Source organism: Bos mutus, chromosome 4 (assembly GCF_027580195.1).
Source record: "Bos mutus isolate GX-2022 chromosome 4, NWIPB_WYAK_1.1, whole genome shotgun sequence".
NCBI lineage: Eukaryota > Metazoa > Chordata > Mammalia > Artiodactyla > Bovidae > Bos > Bos mutus.
Window position 1 is genome coordinate 68344486 of NC_091620.1, and position 26983 is coordinate 68371468.

The 26983-nt window shown below is 37.9% G+C and overlaps 1 protein-coding gene across 2 annotated transcripts in view; it reads left to right on the forward strand.

Annotated features, from left to right (window-relative positions):
- Positions 1-26983, forward strand: part of CFTR (CF transmembrane conductance regulator) — a 219456-nt gene that overhangs the window by 175315 nt on the left and 17158 nt on the right. For both annotated transcript variants that reach the window (XM_070369592.1, XM_070369593.1), the window contains exon 23: positions 16044-16199. In XM_070369592.1, the coding sequence (XP_070225693.1) occupies positions 16044-16199 (156 nt within the window). The remainder of the gene's footprint in view (positions 1-16043; positions 16200-26983) is intronic.

Below are 26983 nucleotides of genomic sequence, written 5' to 3' on the forward strand. Positions count from 1 at the left end.
TTTCATTTTGGGGAGTGTTAATGTAAATTGTATTTTGTTCTCAAATTCCACTTCTTCATTGCTGGTATGTAGGAAAGCAGTTGACTTATGTATATAAACCTGTATCCTGCAACCTTGCTATAATCACTTAGTAGTTCTAGGAGTTTATAGTGTTGTTCTTTTGTACTTTCTATATAGATGGTAAGTTCATCTGCAAACAAGAACAGTTTTATTTTTTTAATTCTCAATCAGTATGCCTTTTATTTCCTTTTCTTGTCTTGTTGCATTAGCTAAGACTACAGGAGACGTAGAAATGTGGGTTCTATCCCTGGATTGGGAAGATTCCCTGGAGGAGGGCATGGAACCCACTCCAGTATTCTTGCCTGGAGAATCCCCATGGACAGAAGAGCCCGGGGGGCTACAGTCCATAGGGTCGCATATAGTTGAACACAGCTGAAGTGGTTTAGCACACACACACACACTAGTAGGATGTTGAAAGTAATAAGAGGAGAATTCTTGCCTTCAGTTGATCTTAGGAGGAAAGCTAAGTTTTTCATCATTAAGTAATAACTGTAGGATTTCTGTAGATGTTCTTTATCAAGTTGATGACCTTCCCCCTCTATTCCTACTTTGCTAAGAGTTTTTTTAAATCAGAAATTGGTGGTGGATTTTATCTTGTGTTTTTTCTGCATCTGTTAATATGGTAATATGATTTTTCATGCCTGTTGATATATGATAGATTTTATTCATTGATTTTTCAAATGTTGAACCAACCTTTCATATCTAGGATAAATCCCACTTGCTCATAGTATATAATTCTCTGTATATATTGCTGGATTTGACTTGTTAATATTTTTAAGCACTTCACAACTAAGTTTAGGAGAAATATTGATTTCTAATGTCTTTAGTTTTGGTATTATGGCAATTCGGCCTTCACTGGTGGCTCAGATGGTAAAGAGTCTGCCTGCAATGCAGGAGACCTGGGTTCAATCCTTGGGTCAGGAAGATACCCTGGAGAAGGAAATGGCAACTCAGTCCAGTATTCTTGCCTGGGAAATCCCACAGATGGAGGAGCCTGGAAGACTATAGTCCATGGAATGGCAAAGAGTCAGACACAACTGAGCAGCTTCACTTTTTACTCTCATAGAATGACTTAGGATGTATCACTTTTGCTTCCATCTTCTGAATGAGATTGTAGAGAACTGGTAGAATTACTGCTTCAACTATCTTGTAGAATTTACCATGAATCTATCTAGAATTTGTCCTTTCTGATTTGGAAGATTATTAATTAGCAGTTCAATCTCTTTTTAAAAATATGTGCCTATTCAGATTGTTTGTTATGAGTTTTGGCAGATTTTGTATGTTTCGAGGAATTTGTTCATTTCACCTGTTATGAAACTACTGGGCATGGAGATGTTCATAGTATTTCCTTATTACTCTCTTAATAATACATGCTCAGATGTAATGATTTTTCCTCTTTCATTTCTTTAAAAATATTTTTAATTGTATGTGTCCCCTGTTTGAGGTGGGTTTCCTGTAGACAACATATGTAGGGGTCTTGTTTTTGTGTAAGACAAATGCTAACAAGTATGAAAGGAGAAATTAACAATAACACAATAATAGTGGGAGACTTTAATACCCCACTCACACCTATGGATAGATCAACTAAACAGAAAATTAACAAGGAAACACAAACTTTAAACGATACAATAGACCAGTTAGACCTAATTGATATCTATAGGACATTTCACCCCAAAACAATGAATTTCACCTTTTTCTCAAGCGCACATGGAACGTTCTCCAGGATAGATCACATCCTGGGCCATAAAGCTAGCCTTGGTAAATTCAAAAAAATAGAAATCATTCCAAGCATCTTTTCTGACCACAATGCAGTAAGATTAGATCTCAATTACAGGAGAAAAACTATTAAAAATTCCAACATATGGAGGCTGAACAACACGCTGCTGAATAACCAACAAATCACAGAAGAAATCAAAAAAGAAATCAAAATTTGCATAGAAATGAATGAAAATGAAAACACAACAACCCAAAACCTGTGGGACACGGTAAAAGCAGTCCTAAGGGGAAAGTTCATAGCAATACAGGCACACCTCAAGAAACAAGAAAAAGTCAAATAAATAACCTAACTCTACACCTAAAGCAACTAGAAAAGGAAGAAATGAAGAACCCCAGGGTTAGTAGAAGGAAAGAAATCTTAAAAATTAGAGCAGAAATAAATGCAAAAGAAACAAAAGAGACCATAGCAAAAATCAACAAAGCCAAAAAGCGGGTTCTTTGAAAGCATAAATAAAATTGACAAACCATTAGCCAGACTCATCAAGAAACAAAGGAGAAAAATCAAATCAATAAAATTAGAAACGAAAATGGAGAGATCACAACAGACAACACAGAAATACAAAGGATCATAAGAGACTATTATCAACAATTATATGCCAATAAAATGGACAACGAGGAAGAAATGGACAAATTCTTAGAAAAGTACAACTTTCCAAAACTCGACCAGGAAGAAATAGAAAACCTTAACAGACCCATCACAAGCACGGAAATTGAAACTGTAATCAAAAATCTTCCAGCAAACAAAATCCCAGGTCCAGACGGCTTCACAGCTGAATTCTACCAAAAGTTTAGAGAAGAGCTAACACCTATCCTGCTCAAACTCTTCAAGAAAATTGCAGAGGAAGGTAAACTTCCAAACTCATTCTATGAGGCCACCATCACCCTAATACCAAAACCTGACAAAGATCCCACAAAAAAAGAAAACTACAGGCCAATATCACTGATGAACATAGATGCAAAAATCCTAAACAAAATTCTAGCAATCAGAATCCAACAACACATTAAAAAGATCATACACCATGACCAAGTGGGCTTTATCCCAGGGATGCAAGGATTCTTCAATATCCGCAAATCAATCAATGTAATACACCACATCAACAAATTGAAAAACAAAAACCATATGATTATCTCAATAGATGCAGAGAAAGCCTTTGACAAAATTCAACACCCATTTATGATAAAAACTCTCCAGAAAGCAGGAATAGAAGGAACATACCTCAACATAATAAAAGCTATATATGACAAACCCACAGCAAACATTATCCTCAATGGTGAAAAATTGAAAGCATTTCCTCTAAAGTCAGGAACAAGACAAGGGTGCCCACTTTCACCATTACTATTCAACATAGTTTTGGAAGTTTTGGCCACAGCAATCAGAGCAGAAAAAGAAATAAAAGGAATCCAAATTGGAAAAGAAGAAGTAAAACTCTCACTATTTGCAGATGACATGATCCTCTACATAGAAAACCCTAAAGACTCCACCAGAAAATTACTAGAACTAATCAATAAATATAGTAAAGTTGCAGGATATAAAATCAACACACAGAAATCCCTTGCATTCCTATACACTAACAATGAGAAAACAGAAAGAGAAATTAAGGAAACAATTCCATTCACCATTGCAACGAAAAGAATAAAATACTTAGGAATATATCTACCTAAAGAAACTAAAGACCTATATATAGAAAACTATAAAACACTGGTGAAAGAAATCAAAGAGGACACTAATAGATGGGGAAATATACCATGTTCATGGATTGGAAGAATCAATATAGTGAAAATGGGTATACTACCCAAAGCAATTTATAGATTCAATGCAATCCCTATCAAGCTACCAACAGTATTCTTCACAGAGCTAGAACAAATAATTTCACAATTTGTATGGAAATACAAAAAACCTCGAATAGCCAAAGCGATCTTGAGAAAGAAAAATGGAACTGGAGGAATCAACCTACCTGACTTCAGGCTCTACTACAAAGCCACAGTTATCAAGACAGTATGGTACTGGCACAAAGACAGAAATATAGATCAATGGAACAAAATAGAAAGCCCAGAGATAAATCCACGCACATATGGACACCTTATCTTTGACAAAGGAGGCAAGAATATACAATGGATTAAAGACAATCTCTTTAACAAGTGGTACTGGGAAATCTGGTCAACCACTTGTAAAAGAATGAAACTAGAACACTTTCTAACACCATATACAAAAATAAACTCAAAATGGATTAAAGATCTCAACGTAAGACCAGAAACTATAAAACTCCTAGAGGAGAACATAGGCAAAACACTCTCTGACATACATCACAGTAGGATCCTCTAAGATCCACCTCCCAGAATATTGGAAATAAAAGTAAAAATAAACAAATGGGACCTAATTAAACTTAAAAGCTTCTGCACATCAAAGGAAACTATTAGCAAGGTGAAAAGACAGCCTTCAGAATGGGAGAAAATAATAGCAAATGAAGCAACCGACAAACAACTAACCTCAAAAATATACAAGCAACTACTACAGCTCAACTCCAGAAAAATAAATGACCCAATCAAAAAATGGGCCAAAGAACTAAATAGACATTTCTCCAAAGAAGACATACAGATGGCTAACAAACACATGAAAAGATGCTCAACATCACTCATTATCAGAGAAATGCAAATCAAAACCACTATGAGGTACCATTTCACACCAGTCAGAATGGCTGCGATCCAAAAGTCTACAAATAATAAATGCTGGAGAGGGTGTGGAGAAAAGGGAACCCTCTTACACTGTTGGTGGGAATGCAAACTAGTACAGCCACTATGGAGAACAGTGTGGAGATTCCTTAAAAAACTGGAAATAGAACTGCCTTATGATCCAGCAATCCCACTGCTGGGCATACACACTGAGGAAACCAGAAGGGAAAGAGACACATGTACCCCAATGTTCATCGCAGCACTGTTTATAATAGCCAGGATATGGAAGCAACCTAGATGTCCATCAGCAGATGAATGGATAAGAAAGCTGTGGTACATATACACAATGGAGTATTACTCAGCCATTAAAAAGAATACATTTGAATCAGTTTTAATGAGGTGGATGAAACTGGAGCCTATTATACAGAGTGAAGTAAGCCATAAGGAAAAACACCAATACAGTATACTAACGCATATATATGGAATTTAGAAAGATGGTAACGATAACCCTGTGTACGAGACAGCAAAAGAGACACTGATGTATAGAACAGTCTTATGGACTCTGTGGGAGAGGGAGAGGGTGGGAAGATTTGGGAGAATGGCATTGAAAAAAAAAAAAAGAAAGGAGTATTGGAAATATTATCATAGTCTCCATTCTGTTCCAGTCCTCCTAGAAAATAAAATAGCCAAATTTTGATTCCTAAAAAAAAAATATATATATATATTTTTAATTGTAATATAGTTGACATACAATATTATGTAAGGTTTAGGTGTACTACATAGTGATTTGACATCTGTATACATTATGAAATGTTCACCACAAGAAGTCTAGAAACCATCCATCCCTATACAAAGTTATAACAATATTAACTGTATTCCTTATGTAAATAATGTAACTATTCTTTCATTTTCAATAGTAGTTTATGTCATCACTCTCATTTTCTTAGTTGGCCTGGCTAGAAACATAAAATTTAGTGTCTTTTCAAAGAACCAGTTTTTATATTTTATTAATTTTCCCTACTGATTTTGTTTTCAATCCAATTGGTTGATTCTGCTTTAATTTTTATTTATTTATTTGTTGTCTGCCTATTTTGAATTAAATTTGCTCTTCTTTTTCTGATTTCCTATGATAGAAGCTTAAACTATTGATTTTAGATATTCTTTTCTATATTACATATTATATTCTTTTCTATACTAGATATTTGTGTGATACTATAAATATTTACTATTGCATTAGTATATTTGGGCTCCCCAGGTGGCACTAGTGGATGCCACCTGTGGCAAAGAACCCACCTGTGGATGCAGGAGATGCAAGAGATGTGGGTTTGATCCCTGGGTTGGGAAGATCCTGGGAAGGAGGGCATGGCAACCCATTCCAGTATTCTAACCGGGATAATCCCATGGACAGAGTGGCAGGCTACAGTCTGTGGGGTTGCAAAGAGTCTGACACAACTGAAGTGACTTAGCACACACCCCCTTAGCTATATTAGGTATTTCTTCTTTTCTATAGCATTTAATGTTATAAATTTCCCTCTGCACTGCTTTTTCTACATACCACACAATCTGATAAATTTCATTTTGATTTTCATCTGTTCAAAATATACTTAAGTTTCTCTTGAGATTTCTTTTTTAAACCATGTGCTATTTAATGCCCAAATGTTTTGGGATTTTCCAACTGTCATTCTGTTCTTGATTTCTGGTTTAATTCCACTGTGGTCTGAGAACATACATTATATGAGATGCATTCTCTTAAATTCTTTATATTGTGTTTTATGGCCCATAATGTGATTTATCTTGGTGAATGTAAAATTCTAATAATTTTTTCACTTCTGTGTCTGTCCATTTTTGATAGTATATTGAAGTCTTCAAGTATAACAGTGGATTCATCTATTTCTCTTTGCAGTTCTGTCAGTTTTTGCCTCATGTATTTTGACATGCTGCTGTTAGATATATACATATTAAACATTATTATTATATCTTTCTGGACTATTATTGTCCCATTTATCATTATATGGTACTCCTTTACTATTCATTTTCTGGTACTCTTCATTTATGTAGATCTGTTGATAGCATTGTGCTCAAAATAATAATGGCAACACTGTATTCAATTATGTATGTTTATGTTTCTCTATAAGTAAAATAAATGGCAGCAACAATACAAGGGACAAGAGGGAGGAAGTGGAAATACAGCTGACCCTTGAACAACACACATTTGAACTTACACCCAGATCACGTTCAATAGTAAACACTACAGTGCTACAACTTTCACGTGTGGTTGAATCAGATGATGTAGAATCCTAAATACAAAGGGACTACGGATAAATAGAGCGAATATTTATTGACTGCACAGAGGGTGGGTACCCCTTACACCCACCCTGTTGAAGGGGCAACTTTATTTTGTTATGATAACATACTTCTATTACCTGTGAAGTACTCCAGTACTGTTTGTTAAAAGGTGATTTGGACTAGTTGAAAATGAGAAAGTCTTTACTTCTCACTAATTTCACAAGGTACAGAATTCTAAGTTGGTGGCTTTTTTCTCTCAACACTTTAAATATTTCACTCCATTCTTTTTTGGCTTGAATGTTTTCTGAAGAATAGTTGGATTTAGTTCTTTTTTTGGTTACTTTATAAGTAAGGTGTTTTTTTCCTCTTGCTTCTTTCAAGATTTTTTTCTTTATCTATGGTTTTCTGTCATCTGAATATCATAGAGGAAAACAACAGAATGGGAAAGACTAGGGATCTCTTCAAGAAAATCAGATACCAAAGGAACATTTCTTGCAAAGATGAGCTCAATAAAGGACAGAAATGGTATGGACCTAACAGAAGCAGAAGATATTAAGAAGAGATGGCAAGAATACACAGAAGAACTATACAAAAAAGATCTTCACAACCCAGATAATCACAATGGTGTGATCACTCACCTAGAGCCAGACATCCTGGAATGTGAAGTCAAGTGGGCCTTAGAAAGCATCACTACAAACAAAGCTAGTGGAGGTGATGGAATTCCAGTTGAGCTATTCCAAATCCTGAAAGATGATGCTGTGAAAGTGCTGCACTCAATATGCCAGCAAATTTGGAAAACTCAGCAGTGGCCACAGGACTGGAAAAGGTCAATTTTCATTCCAATCCCAAAGAAAGGCAATGCCAAAGAATGCTCAAACTACCGCACAATTGCACTCATCTCACACGCTAGTGAAGTAATGCTCAAAATTCTCCAAGCCAGGCTTCAGCAATATGTGAACCGTGAACTTCCTGATGTTCAAGCTGGTTTTAGAAAAGGCAGAGGAACCAGAGATCAAATTGCCAACATCTGCTGGATCATGGAAAAAGCAAGAGAGTTCCAGAAAAGCATCTATTTCTGCTTTATTGACTATGCCAAAGCCTTTGACTGTGTGGATCACAATAAACTGTGGAAAATTCTTCAAGAGATGGGAATACCAGACCACCTGATCTGCCTCTTGAGAAATTTGTATGCAGGTCAGGAAGCAACAGTTAGAACTGGACATGGAACCATAGACTGGTTCCAAATAGGAAAAGGAGTTCGTCAAGGCTGTATATTGTCACCCTGTTTATTTAACTTCTATGCAGAGTACATCATGAGAAACGTTGGACTGGAAGAAACACAAACTGGAATCAAGATTGCCGGGAGAAATGTCAATAACCTCAGATATGCAGATGACACCACCCTTATGGCAGAAAGTGAAGAGGAACTCAAAAGCCTCTTGATGAAAGTGAAAGTGGAGAGTGAAAAAGTTGGCTTAAAGCTCAACATTCAGAAAACAAAGATCATGGCATCTGGTCCCATCACTTCATGGAAAATAGATGGGGAAACAGTGGAAACAGTGTCAGACTTTATTTTTCTGGGCTCCAAAATCACTACAGATGTTGACTGCAGCCATGAAATTAAAAGATGCTTATTCCTTGGAAGGAAAGTTATGACCCACCTAGACAGCATATTCAAAAGCAGAGACATTACTTTGCCAACAAAGGTTCGTCTAGTCAAGGCTATGGTTTTTCCTGTGGTCATGTATGGATGTGAGAGTTGGACTGTGAAGAAGGGTGAGCGCCGAAGAATTGATGCTTTTGAACTGTGGTGTTGGAGAAGACTCTTGAGAGTCCCTTGGACTGCAAGGAGATCCAACCAGTCCATTCTGAAGGAGATCAGCCCTGGGATTTCTTTGGAAGGAATGATGCTAAAGCTGAAACTCCAGTACTTTGGCCACCTCATGCGAAGAGTTGACTCATTGGAAAAGACTCTGATGCTGGGAGGGATTGGGGGCAAGAGGAGAAGGGGACGACAGAGGATGAGATGGCTGGATGGCATCACTGACTCGATGGACGTGAGTCTGAGTGAACTCCGGGAGTTGGTGATGGACAGGGAGGCCTGGCGTGCTGCGATTCATGGGGTCACAAAGAGTTGGACACGACTGAGCGACTGATCTGATATTTGGTTTTTGGCATTTATTCTGCTTGATGTTCTATGAGCTTCCTGGACCTGTGATTTAGTCTTTGACATTAATTTGGAGAAGTTCTCAGTCATTATTGTCTCAAATATTTTTGTTCCTTTCTGTCTTTCTTTTCTTTCTGGTATTTCCATTATTGGCGCATGATACCTTTTGTAATTGTCCCATAGTTTTTGGATATTTTGAATTTTTCCTTTTAGGCTTTTTTCTCTTTGTTTTTGGTTTGGAGATTTCTGTTCTCATATCCTCAAGCTCACAGATTTTTTCCCTTAGCCATGTTCTGTCTCCTGTACCCACCATAAGCATTCTTCTTTTCTGTTACCATGGTGTTGTTGTATTTTCTCTCTTGCATTTCTTTTTGAATTTTATTAGCATTTCCTCCTCTCTGTTTACAATACCTGTTCCTGCATGTTTTCTACTTTTTTCCTTAGCGCTTTTAACATATTGTTCATTGTTGTTTTAAATTCCCAGACTGATAATTGTCACATTTCCGGCATATCTGACTGGCTTTGGTGCTTGCTCAGTGTCTTCACGCTGTGTTTTGTGCCTTTTAGTATATGTTGTAATTTTTTGTTGACAAATGGCATTATATTCTAGATAAAAGAAACTCAAATAATTAGGCCTTCACTCGTGTCGGGTTTGGGGTACAGGGAAGTGTTCTATTGCTCTATAATTATGTCTCGGTCCTTTACTGAGACTGTGCCCTTGGGCTGCACAAGTGCTTCTCAGATTTTTCTCCCCTTTTAGATGCAGTAGTACACTTGTGTGGGCTGGTGCTGAATATTTTCCTTTCTTTGATCGGTTAGGTTCTTAAAAAAAAAACAAACAAAAAAACCAGTAGGTTCAGTTCTGGTAAAATAGTTTCTCTTGAAGGAGGCTTTGTTAAGAAAAACAGGATGTTCTGGAATATTATAAAATTGTTGTTCTCACCTTTTCCTGAGGATATCAGAAAATATTTCTGTGTACTTCATTGTGAGATTAACTGTTGGTAGGGGGCTCTTGGAGGTAATACTTATAAAAGTGTGTGCGTCTTCCCTATGAATGGCTCCCTGGGAGTTTTTTACTCTCAGACTTTACCACACTGAGCCTCCAGCGGTTTGTTTAGATTTCCCTAGGGCTTCCCAGGTGGCACTAGTGGTAAAGAACCTCCCTGCCTGGGAGGGAAGTTCGGGAGGGTGGGGACATGGGTTCACCTATGGCTGATTCTAGGGATTATATTCAATAGATTCAAGGGATTAGATCCTATAGACAAACTGCCTGAAGAACTATGGATGGAGGATTGTGTCATTGTTCGGGAGGCAGTGATCAAGACCATCCCCAAGAAAAAGAAATGCAAAAAGGCAAAATGGTTGTCTGAAGAGGCCTTACAAATAGCTGAGAAAAGAAAAGAAGCAAAAGACAAAGGAGAAAAGGAAAGATACATGCATTTGAATGCAGAGTTCCAAAGAATAGCAAGGAGAAATAAGAAAACCTTCCTCAGTGATCAATGGAAGGAAATAGAGGAAAACAATAGAATGGGAAAGACTAGGGTTCTCTTCAAGAAAAATAGATACCAAGGAAACATTTCCTGCAAAGATGGGCACAATGAAGGACAAAAATGGTATGGACCTAACAGAAGCAGAAGATATTAAGAAGAGGTGACAGGAATACACAGAACTGTACAAAAAAGATCTTTATGACCCAGATCATCACGATAGTGTGATCACTGACCTAGAGCCAGACATCCTGGAATGTGAAGTCAAGTGGGCCTTAGAAAGCATCACTACAAACAAAGCTAGTGGAGGTGATGGAATTCCAGTTGAGCTATTTCAAATCCTGAAAGATGATGCTGTGAAAGTGCTGCACTCAATATGCCAGCAAATTTGGAAAGCTCAGCAGTGGCCACAGGACTGGAAAAGGTCAGTTTTCATTCCAATCCTAATGAAAGGCAATGCCAAAGAATGTTCAGACTATGCACAATTGCGGTTATCTCACACACTAGCAAAGTATTGCTCAAAATTCTCCAAACTAGGCTTCAAAAGTACGCGAACCGTGAACTTCCAGATGTTCAAACTGGATTTAGAAAGGCAGAGGAAACAGAGATCTAATCACCAACATCCGTTGGATCATCAAAAAAAGCAAGACAGTTCCAGAAAAACATCTACTTCTGCTTTATTGACTGCACCAAAGCCTTTGATTGTGTGGATCACCACAAACTGTGGAAAATTCTTTAAGAGATGGGAATACCTTACCTTCTTATCTGCCTCCTGAGAAATCTGTATGCACGTCAAGAAGCAACAGTTAGAACTGGACATGGAACAGCAGACTGGTTCCAAATCAGGAAAATAGTACTTCAAGGCTGTATATTGTCACCCTGCTTATTTAACTTATATGCAGAGTACATCATGAGAAATGCTGGGCTGGATGAAGCAGAAGCTGGAATCAAGATTGCCGGGAGAAATATCAACAACCTCAGATATGCAGATGACACCACCTTTATAGCAGAAGGCAAAGAAGAACTAAAAAGCGTCTTGATGAAAGTGAAAGAGGAGAGTGAAAAATTGGCTTCAAACTCAACAGTCAGAAAACTAAGATCGTGGCATCCGGTCCTGTTGCTGCTGCTGCTGCTAAGTTGCTTCAGTCGTGTCTGACTCTGTGCAACCCCACAGACGGCAGCCCACCAGGCTCCGCCGTCCCTGGGATTCTCCAGGCAAGAACACTGGAGTGGGTTGCCATTTCCTTCTCCAATATCCAGTCCTGTTACTTCATAGCAAATAGATGGGGAAATAATGGAAATAGTGAGAAACTTTATTTTGGGGGGCTCCAAAATCATGCAGATGATGACTGCAGCCATGAAATTAAAAGACGCTTGCTCCTTGGAAAAAAAGCTGTGACCAACATATGTAGCATATTAAAAAGCAAAGACATTACTTTGCCAACAAAGGTCCATCTAGTCAAAGCTATGGTTTTTCCAGTAGTCATGTATGGATGTGAGAGTTGGACTATAAAGAAAGGTAAGCACCAAAGAATTGTTGCTTTTGAACTGTGGTGTTGGAGAAGACTCTTGAGAGTCCCTTGGACTGCAAAGAGATCCAACCAGTCCATCCTAAAGGAAATCAGTCCTGAATATCCATTGGAAGGACTGAATTTGAAACTGAAACTCCAATACTCTGGCCACTTGATATGAAGAACCGACTCATTGGAAAAGACCCTAATGCTGGGAAAGATTGAAGGTGAGAGGAGAAGAAGGTGATGACAGAAGATGAGATGGTTGGATGGCACCACCAACGCGATAAACATGAGTTTGAGCAGGCTCCGGGAGTTGGTGATGGACAGTAAGCCTGGTGTGCTGCAGTCCATGAGGTCACAAAGAGTCAGACATGACTTAAGTGACTGAACTGAACTTTACTGAATCCCATCATGAAGGCTCCACTCTTGTGACCAAATCACCTCCCAGCCACCCTACCTCTACTAGTGTCACATTGAGGGGTTAGGATTTCAATATATGAATGTAGGAGAGATACAAATATTCAGCCCATTACATGGCAAAAAGACAAAATAATATTTTGTGCAGAAAAATTGTTCAATCTTCTTATTAAAGCACTTTGTCCATAGAAATTACTTTAGTGTTGAGAAATCCTTTTACTCTTTAGGCTCTTAATTTAGGCTTTTACTTTACAGAATCTGTACTTTAAATTTTATTTTCAGTGCATGAGTAATGTAGCAAGTATTTCACAAGTTTAACTTAAAAAGAGTAACTTTAAAAAAGAAAACTTATTTTTCTTTTCAGTCTCAAATAGTTTTTTCTTAAAAGCTTTTGATTTTTTGCCTAAATTTTTAACGTCACTTTCCCCTAACTAGTATCTCTCTTTTCTTTTTCCTTTTCTTTTTCATCTCAAAGTATAGGCTAGGATTTTAATTTGGAGGTAGGTCATTCATGATAAACCTAGATTTATCAAAATGCCTCAGATGACATATTATATATATTACAGTACTGGGTAGTCCTCTGATTAAATATATTTAATCAGACTTCAAGACCTAATCTGGGTGAGCTTATCTGCTTTCTCCATTTGTAGTCTCTCTAAAATACTGAGATGCTAGAAACAATTCAAATAATATCAAGGGCTCAGATCATAGCAGCATAAGCACCTAATATCTATTTGATTTTTTTAAACACATATGACATTCTGACTTGATAAAAACTGATGTGAAGTATTGGAATCATTCAGTTACTTATACCGGTTATGTAAAGAGTAGAGTCTCAAGAACTTATTACATTATAAATTATGTTTTATTAATAATAAACAGATCAATCAACATATAAAATTACAGTTATTGTAACTTTAGGGATCTAAATTTCATTTGATTTGACATTTGATTTATAGAGACCACAGGAAGATAAATGATAATTATAACAGTTTTCAATCTATTACAGTATTAAAATTGTGAATAAGACTCTCTGAGAAGAATGTACTGAAACTGTTCTATTCATGGTACAATGAAATTACAACTAGCACCAAATTCAACACTGTTTAACTCTCTACATAACATTGTGATTTATCTTGATCCAAAATTATCAAAGAGGAGGTGCATTGAAGTTACTAGAAAACATTGACTTAGAATTAACATCTGTCTTAAAGGCTTATTTGCGGGAAGTAGTCTGGCCTTCTTAAAACAAATCCCGGAAAAGAATTATTATGTGCCAAGTATATACACAACAGAAGACTTTGTTAGGTATGAATCAATTAGACATGTTGTTGAAAGCCATGTCTGACTTAATGCAATATAAGGAAACCAGAGAGATAGCTAAAACTTTATAGAAGTAAAGATTTACAAATTGCCTTAATCCAGTTTTATCCTAGTATAAAACCTTGGTTTTCTAAACATTTAAATATTTGCTTCTTAAGGAAAAAGAATGTAGTCATGTACCCTAATCATTAGAATCCTGGCTAATGATTTAAGAATCTGAAGCTCAAGGAACTTATCATCAAAAGTTCTTGATATGACTTTAGAGCAGGTCACTTCCTGCTCTTGAATTTCCCTTACCTTCTTTTTGTTCATGCCTCCCTGTACAAGGCATACTCAGATTGCTTCTACAAAGCTTTACTGTTGTGTTTGGAAAATCATCAAGTATGGTGAATGTGTTTGTACAAAATGGGCTGATTCAGAAATAGAAGTGTGCATATAAAATTCAACAAGATTTTTAAATTGAGTTAACCAAAATTGACTATATCTATTTGTTTAGATTTACTATAATAAGTTTATTCATATTCTACTAAATAAGTTTATTCATTCTGCCCTTCCCTCTTCTTTTCCTCCTTCCTTTCTTTCATCTTCCTCCTTCCCTCCCTTCTTTCATTTCTTCCATTTATCTGCCACCTACTCACCCCCCAATTTGTCCATCCATCCATCCTTTCATCTGACTGTCTCTCAGTCAGTCCAAATGTTTTTTATTTAGCACTTATGTGAACCAACCACTATGCCAGGTGCTGAGAACTCAATAGAAAACAAGATGGATTACCCTATCCTGTTGAACTGATATTCTTGGGGTGAACACAAGCAATAATCAAGAAAAGAATAAATAAAATAATTACCAATTGTGATCCATAGTATGAAGAACCTCAACAGGGTGTTCATGTGTAACATATTGTTTATCTGATTTCTGTTGTCTCAGAAAATAGGCATGTGTGCAAGTCCCATTATAGGGCTCTTATAATGGACAGAAAGGCAGATGCATCACAATTGTTTATTGGCTTACCCCAAAGTCCTAGTTTACTTCCTAGGCCTTTCTGATTGGTATTTAATATGTTAAAGTTCCTAATTGGTATTCAGTATGTTATTACTATTGTTGATTTGTGTATGCTCTCAAGCATTTATTGTAGTCCCTAATTAGTTCTGATTTAGAAACTGTTACTAGTCTGTAATGAGATAAATATAGAAACTGAGAGTAAGAATTCAGAAAATCATGTTTGATTTTATACTTAGCTATGGATTGGAAAGTCAAACACCAAACAAAATGAAAGTGTTTACCCCAAATGGTGTAAAAAGCCTGATTCTACAAGACTGTTCAGCTCTCTTGTAAAAAGGCCAAATGAGAAAAAAGAAATAGCAATAATGCAAGGGGAAAGAAAGAACTGTTCAGTGCCACTAAATGCTGAGCAGTTTATTCAGGGCTTCATTAATGGCCTCGCTCTGAGCATCTTCCTCCAAGTGCTGGTCTGAGCTGGCGTCAGAGAGCCGGCTCCGTGTGGGCCACCCGAAACACTCGCTGTCACCTTGCAGTGCACAGCCTTCTCAGTTCCATGCTGTGTTCGTAGAGTCTTTAAGTCACAGGAACAGGTTATTTTTTCTCTTTCCCTTAATATCCCTTTTGCTTCCTAAAATTCTGTTCTTGCCAATCAGAATGGATGGAAGAAGTTGATTTGACAACTGTCCAGGTACTTACCCACTGAGAAGTGGCAAGGCCCAACCTGTCTTTTGAGATAATGTGTAGCTCACTGAATTTATTGCGTCTTGTCAGGCCTGAACTTGGCATTCACCTATTTTATTATGGACAGTATATGAATGTTAGAACTCCTGTGGATTTATTCATCTTCAAGCTTGTATTCACATTTGACTAGGGACGGGGGAGCCTCACGGGCTGCCATCTATGGGGTCGCACAGAGTTGGACACGACTGAAGCGACTTAGCAGCAGCAGCAGCAGATCAAGCTGTAGGTCTCTGCTTCTGGCTTGATCCCATTCTCAAAAATTATGTGCTTTAAGACACCCTTTGTTTTCTTCGATGTGAAATGGACCTTATTTTAACCTTTTTGCCATTAGTAAAAATCAGAGATAAATGAACTCGGCATCAGGGATCCAGTCCCTTATGGCCAGTTTCTATATTGTCTTCCAGAGTTGCTGTGTTCCAAATCAGTTTTAATCAGAATTGGAAGTATGTACAAAGTTTTGAATGAATAAGTGAGACTTCCTGGGTGATGATTAAAAAAAAATGTTTTCCATGGGTTTTTAAAATTCATGTATAATATCAGATTGCATTTATGGTATTGTATCTATGTGTCACAGGAGTAATTCCATCACTCTAATATTCTAGGTGGGCCTCTTGGGAAGAACTGGATCAGGGAAGAGCACTTTGTTACTGGCTTTTTTGAGACTGCTGAATACCAAAGGAGAAATCCAAATAGATGGTGTGTCTTGGGATTCAATTACTTTGCAACAATGGAGGAAGGCCTTTGGAGTCATACCACAGGTAAGCAATACAGAAAGACTTAACTAGTAAAAAAAACTAAGTACATTTTCCCATTATTTGACACTTGAACTCAATAAATTCACATTTCCCTGCAAAACATATTCCCTTTGTATTGCTGTCTTTATTTTCTGTTATGCAGTCTTTTTATAGGGAGTAAAAGTATTTCTAGAAGTTTGGAATTCTCTGACATACAGTTGTTAAAATATTAATAACTTTGATAGCTTTTTCAGAAGATATAAGCCAGAGTAGGAACATGGGGCTTTTGTACTTAGCAACTTTTTTTATTCCTGCCTCAATGGTCTCCAAGTTAGCAATCACAGCAGATTGAGAAATGTTTTGCAAGTGAAGTATGCTGCTGAAATAACAAACTCGGAAGCATTATATAGTGGAATTGAAAATAGAAAATGTAATGATTGTTTTCTGTTCTTTGAATAGAATGAACCATGTCGGATTAATCTGTAGCTTTTTTTCAAAAATGTCACTCTTTGATTTGGGTTACAAAGGATCTTCAGCCTCACTGGTTTAGTATCATTCTATCTGTGTTATTATGCAAAAGGGCTTTTTAATTATGTAAGAAATAGCAATAGTTCCATTTTTCAATGACCTTAATGGAAACCAAGAAATGTCTTTACTGGGACCAAGTCTGAAAGGCATGAACTGTATGTCTACTAGTATTTGTTCTCATCTCTATGGATATAGTCTCTGTTTTATGATCTCTTTGTACTAATGGGCACTAAGTCCATTCCACTACCATGGTTCTAACAATTCTCTGCTTTAAACACAAAATTAAAATGCCAGGAGCATCTCTGGGTAGATGGACTACAAATCTAACCAGAGAAAATGGCTTGTATTTCCTGATAGATTACCTCTGTGGAACATTTTCCCCTTTCATCTAATGAGGCACTAAATATTGTGACTGCTAGACAGATGCTTTTAATTCATTTGTCTAGACTTTGTCATGGTGCCAGAAGCTTCATCCTGGTTGAACTTTTGAAAAACAGTATTGTTTCTTCAGGAAAAAAAGAGGGATTGTTAGTGGGTGTGAAGATGAAGAAACCCTGGGAATACAAGTATCCCGTGGTGACAGCATTAGGCAAGATAACAATGTTGAAGAGCTGGGGATAGAATCTGGTTGTCTAAGAAGCACTGCCATTCAATTGACTCTCTGTTTTCTGATCCAATTTTAAACGACAATAGTGAAGCTTTTGTTCTTCTTTGTTGTTCTTGTTTATACAGATCTGCTTGTTAGAGTAACCAAAGCTCTAAGAAATAATTTCATTTCATTGGGAGTCCTTTGTTTATCTCACTTGTGATAGAGAGATTTTTGTTTTATTGTATGTTCTATTTAGGGCTTCTCAGGTGGTACAGTAGGAAAGAATCCGGGTGCCAATGCAGGGGTCGAAAGTGATGCAAGTTCCATCCCTAGGCTGGGAGGATCCCCTAGAGAAGGAAATAACAACCCACTCCAGTTTTATTGCCTGGGAAATCCCATGGACAGAAGAGCCTGGCAGGCCCCTGTTCACGGGATTGCAAAGAGTTGTGCATGAGTGAGTTACTGAGCACGCACATGTTCTATTTAGGAACCCAAATATGTAAAGTATGGAGGAAAACTAAGAAGGCTAGAGTTATGAAAATTTTTTATCTTGACTTTCTGTCAACATGAATCTTCCAAACTTCTTTTCCCCTCTTCCATGGCATCAAGTTTTATTATAAACTAAACAAGAAATACTTTAAGCTATGCCTTTATAAATGTGTGATCATGCTAATAATAAATGTTTCTCAATATACATGTTTACAACCGTGGTTTCTGGGACAGTCTTCCAGTATCACAAGGATGTCTGTAGGACAGAAAGTATTATTTCTTCTATAGTGACATCTTGAGAATGATAAATGAATGCCCAAGAGAGAAAGAGGGCAAACTCCTCAGACCTTTTTAACATCCAAATCAAGAGATGCTTTTATTTTCCCAACTTTCCTTTAAAAGTTCAAATTAAGCAATTTTTTTTTTCTTTCCTAGAGTTTGATCTTTAAAAAGCAGCAGGAAGAAATTAAAAATCCAGGAAGTATTTTTCTTTGCTTTTCCATCTTTTTTCCCCTCTTCTGTCTTCTTGACCTTGCAAGGCCATAGTTCCCCAAGACCTCTGACACTTGAGATATCAGAGATCTCTAGGTCAGTTAGTCATTTGTATCCAGATACATGAAACAGGAAACTTTGAACAGGAAACTTTCCTCTCCCTCAAAGTGATCCTGAAATATCAGCTGTGGAATCACAAGATGTCTTTAGTTTTGGCAAGTTCTTACTCTGTGTGTGTGTGTGTGTGTGCACGCGCGTGTGTGTGTTCTTTCTTCCTGTAGCTAGAAATCTTAGAAAAGGTACCAGCGTAGAAAACAGTACATTGTGTACATTTGAGGTGGCGCCTTTTTGAATTTGTTCTACTTTACCCTCTAAGCTCTGAGAGCATGAAGAGGAGACAATGAGGCCTATTGTCAGATCCCATTGACTTAGCCAGTTGAATACCAAGACTTAAAATTGTTCATTCACCTTGAACCTTGTTAATCACTTAATTCAAGAAAAGCAGAAAAATAAGTTAATTTTTAGAGCTTCAGATACAAATTTGAAAGGCTGCAAACTATTATTAGGGGATGACTCAGCCTACTCCTGCAGTGAGACTCTTTGATCTGAAAATAATCTATACCAACACAGCGTAGTATCTTTTGCTATGAGGGCTATCAGATAGGGTCAAATCATGTATCTGTAGAGCTGAACAATGATATTGTATGTGCAGCACTTCTCATTCAATTTCACAGTAATTAACAATTTAATACTTAGTCATTAAACTACTTCCACATGCTTTAAATGATAATAAGTACCATGGGTTCTGTACTTACAGTATAAGATATTGAGGTCTCAGTCCAGCCCATGAACTTTCAGTGAGAACTCATTGCTTAAGTCAGGGATCAGAGGAAGAAGCCAAAATGATAAATAGAGGTAATTAAGTGTAGTGGTGAACAATGAGAGAATCATTCACATGCTGAGAGAGAATCCAGCTCCAAGCTCTGTCATGGCTGCTTCCATCACAAACTGTATCCTTCCATCTTTTGCTCCCACTGTGCTTTTCTCATCTTCTTAAATTTTCTATTGCACACAAAGTAAATGTTTTACAGCACCATTCCAGCTCTGTGCTTTGTCAAGTCAAAAACCTTCTAGGACACCCCTTTCTTCACAAATAATGTCCAGATTTTTCCATTTGCGGTTTAGGTCCCTGATAATCTGGTTTCAACAAGCTTTCTAGTCAGGTCCACCACTCTTCACACCTGGCGCTTTTAAGTTTCAGTCAAGCAGGACTTGTGCCATGGGAGATACCTCAGTTTTCTCGCTCATTCCTCTGTCCCTGCATTTCCTCTGTCTGAGATGATCTTTCTTCAGCTGAGTCACTTTGGCATCTCAGAGATTAACTCTACCAGGTAGCCTTTTCTAGCTCCTTCCCTTCTCCCTTTAAGCCTGACTCTAACCCCAACTCTCCACTCCCGCATCCCAGTCCCAAGTGGGATCGAGAACTTTGTTTATAAATCTCTCCTGGCACTTCTCTATGTCTTATATTGGAATTATTTATGTATTTATTTAATTTCCACCCAGTATTGTAAACACTTTGTAGACATTCTAGTTAAGGAAGCAGATTTAAACATGAAGTCATAAGCAATCAGAAGATTAGCAAGAAGGCTGTAGTAGAAATGCAAAATAAAACATAGATTTTTTTTTTCCTCTTACTGTTTTTTCTATCTCTTATATAGCACATACAATAGCTTGCATGGTAGGACTCATTACCCACATTTTTTGGCTGAGTCATGAAATGCTTGCTGTCATTTCCAACAGGTTGTGGTTCTGCCTGGATCTGTATTTTACTAGTATTATAATCTTTGGCAAGTTATTTAATTTCTCCGAGCCTCAATTTCCTTGTCTGTAAAATGGGTATAATGGTAGTAACTACTTTACTGGGGGTTTATGAGGATTAAATGAGTAAAGGAACTTCAACTTCAAATAAGTTGAAGTACTTAAACTACTTCCTGGCATGTGTTAAGTACAATACAATACACTCTGTTGTTCTAGTTGTTACTTTTATTTATAGTTCCTTGAGAATAGGGATTCATGTCTCTTTCATTTATGTATTGGAAAGGAAATGAATGAATAAGTATTGACAGTTTCACAGAGAACATGATGATGAAAGTGGGCCTTAAAGGGTCATAAAATGTCTTGGTTTTAGAAACGTGTGTGGCAGGGAGTTGTGGAGAGGATATTCCAGGACCCCAGAGAGGCATATTATAAGCCACTACAGAGATGACAACTAGAATAAGAGTTGGGGGACAATGGGGAGAGAAGACCATCTGTTAGGAAGCATTAGGAGAAAGAGGGAGACTTGATTCGTACTAAAGTGGTCTAGTGAGGAGTGGGTTGAGTCTTCTTGAGCTGGGAGGTAGGTGGTAAAGGGCAGCAGAAGAGTATGCCATGCTAGCAGCTAGTGGACAGTGGATTTCAGTAGGCAGGACAGGGAGCAGGGAGATGGGCTCAGAAACCCCCTAGCTGTGATGTGTAAGAGCCTGAACTAAAGTGAATAGGACGTAGAGCGTTGGGCGTGGAGTGCCGAATTTAAGGGAGAAAAGGAAAATGACTAGTCTGGGTATTAATACAACATAATTGTACTGTTTCTGAGCCTAAAAATTGGAAATTTATGGTAATTTGGTCAGATCTGGAAATCATGTTTTGATGTTATTTCTGAAAGTGTATATTAAAACACTGTAGTGTAAAATGTTGTGAAAAATGACTTTACAGAAACATAATTTGAACATAAGTTGTCATATATATACAAATAAATGATTTATAATCAAAATTATAGTTATTTTTATCAACCTTAAACACTTTTGACCAATATAATTCACCTACTTTTTGTTACTCGATGTTCCTAAAAGCAAAGCAGCATTTATTTTTAGACGTTCTGTAATGCCACCTTAGGATCTTGATTTGTTCATATTGGATGGATTTTAATTGTACAAATTTAACTTATAATGGAGTTTTGCAGACATTGCCAAAAGGTGAGCTCACAGACACTGTGATGCTTATAAGAATCTGGATCACATTTTAATGAAGCTATATATGGTCTTTGTACATATGTGTATATATACACATATATATATGTATGAAGGTATGTATATATGTAGGCTTCACAGTTTCGTACTAGTGGTAAAGAACCTGCCTGTCAGTTTAGGAGATATAAGAATCTCGGGTTTGATCCCTAAGTCAGGAAGATTCCCTGGAGGAGGGCATGTCAACCCACTCCAGTATTCTTGCCTGGAGAATCCCTTGCATAGAGGAGTCTGGTGAGCTGTAGTCCATAGGGTCACATAGAGTCAGACATGGCTGAAGTGACTTCATGTACTATACATATACATATTTCCCTTCTGAGCCAAAACAAAACAATACTATATTCTTAAAGATAAGTCATTCCTCCCACTTATTTAATTTATCGTACATTTAGTAACCACAGAAGCCAAATCCTTTTTTGTTTTTCATCTGACATCCAAGACTAAAGCATGATACCTGTTGCTGTGATGCTTGACCAGCTCCGAGCATTCCACCCAGGCTTGCCATCTCCAGTTGAGTGGTTGAGGAGTGAGCTTCAGGGAAGAGATAAGTCAGGTGGTGACCGATGGTGTTCTCTTTGTTCTTCCTTGAGTCCCAAGTATTGCTGTTTGTAGTGTACATCAGTTCAGTTCAGTTCACTCGCTCAGTCGTGTCTGACTCTTAGCGACCCCATGAATCGCAGCACTCCAGGCCTCCCTGTCCATCGCCAACTCCCAGAGTTCACTCAAACTCACATGCATCGAGTCGGTGATGCCATCCAGCCATCTCATCCTCTGTCGTCCCCTTTTCCTCCTGCCTCCAATCCCTCCCAGCATCAGGGTCTTTTCCAATGAGTCAGCTCTTCGCATAAGGTGGCCAAAGTGTACATATAGGACATTAAATAAACATCAAATATTTGTACATTCTGATTTTCCTACTGCTGAACACTTTCTTGAAAGAGAGGTAGCAGATCATTGTGATTTATAGTTTCAATTTTTTTTTTTTTTGCTGCACAGTCAGACTGTGCCACCTTGGTCAAACCATATAACTTCTCAGGACTCTGGCTGTTTCATTCATACACTAGGGAAAGGACATAAGTGACCTCCAAGGACATCTCACCTTTAGAGATGAGTTTGTTGGAACACAAATTTCAGTAGTATAGAAAACAATAAGATACCCACTGGCACCCCTCAGAAACAAGTGAGTGCCAGATACTATTTATAAGACTAGAGTGGCATGTTTGATTAACTGTATGAAATTGAATTCTGACTGAACTACTCTAACTTTTCTTTAAAGTTAAAATGAAAGTATTGATACTATTTTAGTGCTAGACTATAAATTTTAAACAAAAGACCTATAAAATTTGTCATGTCACATCATGTTTAGTCGCTTTAGTCGTGTCTGACTCTTTGCGATCCTATGGACAGTAGACCGTCAGGCTCATCTGTCCATGGGTTTCTCCAGGCAAGAATCCTGGAGTGGGTTGCCATGCCCTCCTCTGGGGGTTTGCCATGCCCTCCTCCTCCTCCAGGGATCGAATCCAGGTCTCCCTCATTGCATGCAAGTTCTTTACCATCTGAATCACTAGGGAAGCATGGTATCAATTCCACTACATCTAAAATTTTTGGATGTCTGAAATTGAAAAGTTAAAGTGTTAGTCACTCAGTTGTGTTTGACTCTTTGCGATCCCATAGACAATAGCCCGCCAGTCTCTTCTGTCCATGGAATTCTCCAGGCAAGAATACTGGAGTGGGTAGCTTTTCCCTTCTCCAGGGGTTCTTCCTGACCCAGGGATCAAACCCAGGCCTTCTGCATTGCAAGCAGATTCTTTACCAACTGAGCCACCAAGGCTTAGTCTAGTTTCAACAAATAACTTTCTTCCTTCATAATTTTGAATATGTATCTATTTTGCATATAAGTAAATGTTGCCATATGTTTGATAAATATTACATGTAAATTATCAGGCTACTGTGAAAAAGGTGTACCTTTTCTCAAGCTGTTACAAAGAAACATGAAAGCTTTAATGGGCTGTTATTATTATTCATTTAAAGACACTGGGTTTTGTTAGCTATTTTTCCATAAGGAAGAAAAATAATATTTGCTGAACTCTATTGATATTTTCATAATTTTACTTCTGATGTTCCCATCGGCCCATTTATTTCTTCAGACAATATTTACTGAGCATACACCATGTAAAGCCTGTTTGCTAATGACAGGTTACACAGCAACCATGGTCTAGGAGAAGAGTCAGACGTTAAAAACAAAATGCTCATAATACATATTTAATTTTATTAATAATATTCACTGTAAGCTGTGAAAGTAAAGTATAGATATTATGATATCCTATATTGAGGGACCTTATTTGGTTTTAAGAATCAAGAGAGATTCTCTGAGGAAGTGACATTGAACTTGAGACCTGAAAAATACAGTTGGCCATAGGAAGAAGACAGGAGATGAGATTCCCATGCAGGAAGGATAGAACGTGTGAAGTGAACTGAGGAATTGAAAGAAAGCCAGGTGGCTGGAGTGAAAAAGGGAGTGGAGTGGACAAGGCACTGGATGAGCCAGACAAGGTGAAAGAGGTTGTACAATGGTGGATCTGTAGGTCATCTTAAGGGTTTTACATTTTGCCCTGAATGTAATGGAAAACCATTGAAGGTTTTCTTTTTTTTTAATTAAAAAAATTTGTTTATTTTTGACCCTGTTGGATCTTCATTATTGCATTCAGGCTTTCTCTAGTTGCGGCGAGTGGAGGCTACTCTCTAGCTGCTGTTCATGGGCTTCTCATTGAGGTGGCTTCTCTTGTTGCAGAGCACAGGAGCTAGGGGATGCAGGCTTCAGTAGTTCCAGTATTGGAGCTCAGTGCTTGTAGTGCACAGGCTTATTTTCCCTGAGGGATCTTCCTGGACCAGGGATCGGACCCATGTCCCCTGCACTGGCAGACAGATTCTTAACCACTGGACCTACCAGGGAAGTCCCCACTGAAGGTTTTTTTAAAAGGTTAATGACATGATCCAGTTTATATTGATTGTGATTTCTTTGGTTTCTAAAGCAAGGAAATAGGAGATTCTTACAGTGTTCAGAGAAAGATGCTGGTGGCTTGAACTATGTGGTAGCCGAAGTGATAAAGAAATAAATGGCTTTGAGATATATTGGGTAAACAATCCACAGGACTGATGATTAATTCCTTTTGGGATAATCAGGGAGAAAGATAAGTCATGCATAACTCTGAATTTTATGGATTGATAAAATGAAGGGCTTCCATGATGGCTTAAATTGTTAAAACTCCACCTGCAATGTGGGAGACCTGAGTTCTATCCCTGGGTTGGGAAAATCCCATGGAGAAGGGACCAGCTACCCACTCCAGTATTCTGGCATGGAGAAGTCCATGGACAGAGGAGCCTAGAGGGCTACAGTCCAGTTCAGTTCAGTTCAATTGCTGAGTTATGGTCTGGTTCTTTGCAACCCCATGGACTGCAGTACGCTAGGCCTCCCTGTCCAAATCCTGGAGTTTACTCAAACTCATGTCTATTGAGTCGGTGATAACTATTCAACCATCTCATCCTCTGTCATCCCCTTCTCCACACGCCTTCAATCTTTCCCAGCATCAGGGTCTTTTCCACTGAGTCATTTCTTCATATCAAGTGGTCAAACTATTGGAGTTTCAGCTTCAGCATCAGTCCTTCCAATGAATATTCAGGACTGATTTCCTTTAGGATGGACTGGTTGGATCTCTTTGCAATCCAAGGGACTCTCAAGAGACTTCTCCAACACCACAGTTCAGAAGCATCAATTCTTTGGTGCTCAACTATCTTTTAGTTCAACTCTCACATCCATACATGACTACTGGAAAAACCATAGCTTTGACTAGATGGACCTTCGTTGGCAAAGTAATTTCTCTGCTTTTTAATATGCTATCTATGTTGGTCATAATTTTTCTTCGAAGGAGCAAGCACCTTTTAATTTCATGGCTGCAGTCACCATCTGCAGTGATTTTGGAGCTCAAAAAAATAGTCTCTCATTGTTTCCCCATCTATTTGCCATGAAGTGCAATAATCTTCATTTTCTGAATGTTGAGTTTTAAGCCAACTTTTTCACTCTCCTCCTTCACTTTCATCAAGAGACTCTTTCATTCTTCTTTGCTTTCTGCCATAAGTGTTTTATCATCTGCATGTCTGAGGTTATTGATATTTCTCCCGGCAATCTTGATTCCAGCTTGTGTTTCTTCCAGTCCACTGTTTCTCATGATGTACTCTACATATAAGTTAAATAAGCAGGGTGAAAATATACAGCCATGACATACTCCTTTTCCTATTTAGAACCAGTCTGTTATCCATGTCCAGTTCTAACTGTTGCTTCCTGACCTGCATACAGATTTCTCAAGAGGCAGGTCAGGTGGTCTGGTATTCCCATCTCTTTCAGAATTTTCCACAGTTTATTGTGATCCACACAGTCAAAGGCTTTGGCATAGTCAGTAAAGCAAAAGTAGATGTTTTTCAGGAACTCTCTTGCTTTTGTAATGATCCAACAGATATTGGCCATTTGATGTCTGGTTCCTCTGCGTTTCTAAATCCAGCTTGATCATCTGGAAGTTCATGGTTCACGTATTGTTGAAGCCTGGCTTAGAGAATTTTGACCATTACTTTACTAGCATGTGAAATAACTCCAATTGTGTGGTAGTTTGAACATTCTTTGGCATTGCGTTTCTTTGGGATTGGAATGAAAACTGACCTTTTCCAGTCCTGTGGCCACTGCTGAGTTTTCCAAATTTGCTGATATATTGAGTGCAGCACTTTCACATCATCATCTTTTAGGATTTGAAATAGCTCAACTGGAATTCCATCACCTCCACTAGCTTTGTGCATAGTGATGCTTCCTAAGTCCCACTTGACTTCACAATCGAGGATGTCTGGCTCTAGTTGAGTGATCACACTATCATGATTATCTGGGTTGTGAAGGTCTTTTTTGTATAGTTCTTCTGTGTATTCTTGCCACTTCTTCTTAATATCTTCTGCTTCTGTTAGGTCCATACCATTTCTATCCTTTATTGTGCTCATCTTTGCATGATATGTTCCCTTGGTATCTCTAATTTTCTTGAAGAGATCTCTAGTCTTTCCCATTCTATTGTTTTCCTCTATTTCTTTGCATTGATCACTGTTCTACAGTCCATGGGTTCACAAAGAGTCAGACATGACTGAGTGGCTTTCATTTTCAAAATAAAGGTACTATCTGTCAAAATGGAAAAGCCCAGGGGTAGAGTAGATTTTAGAAAATCGAAAAATGTGACATCTCCCCCATTTTACGGTAACATTGAAACTTAAAAAGATTGGGTTCTTGTTCATAGGTACACTCGCCGGGCAAGAGCTGCTTTGTCACAGCATCTGCGCAACGCACCTTGCCCTTAACAAACTTCTGTGTTTGCTTTGATGTTATAATACCTTCAGCCTCTACCTATGGTCCTCCAGAACATTGACATTTTTCCATTTGGCCAAAGTAAGATTTCATATTGTGCTGTTCCATTGGATACGTAAGTCTCCATGAAAGTTACAAGGACACTGTAGCCCAAATAAAAGCCTTTGAATCAGGACTTGCATAGGAAGAGAAAGCTAAACTCTCAATTCACAGTGTGGGTACTGAGCCTGTGGCTTGAGGGATGGATAGCAGTGCT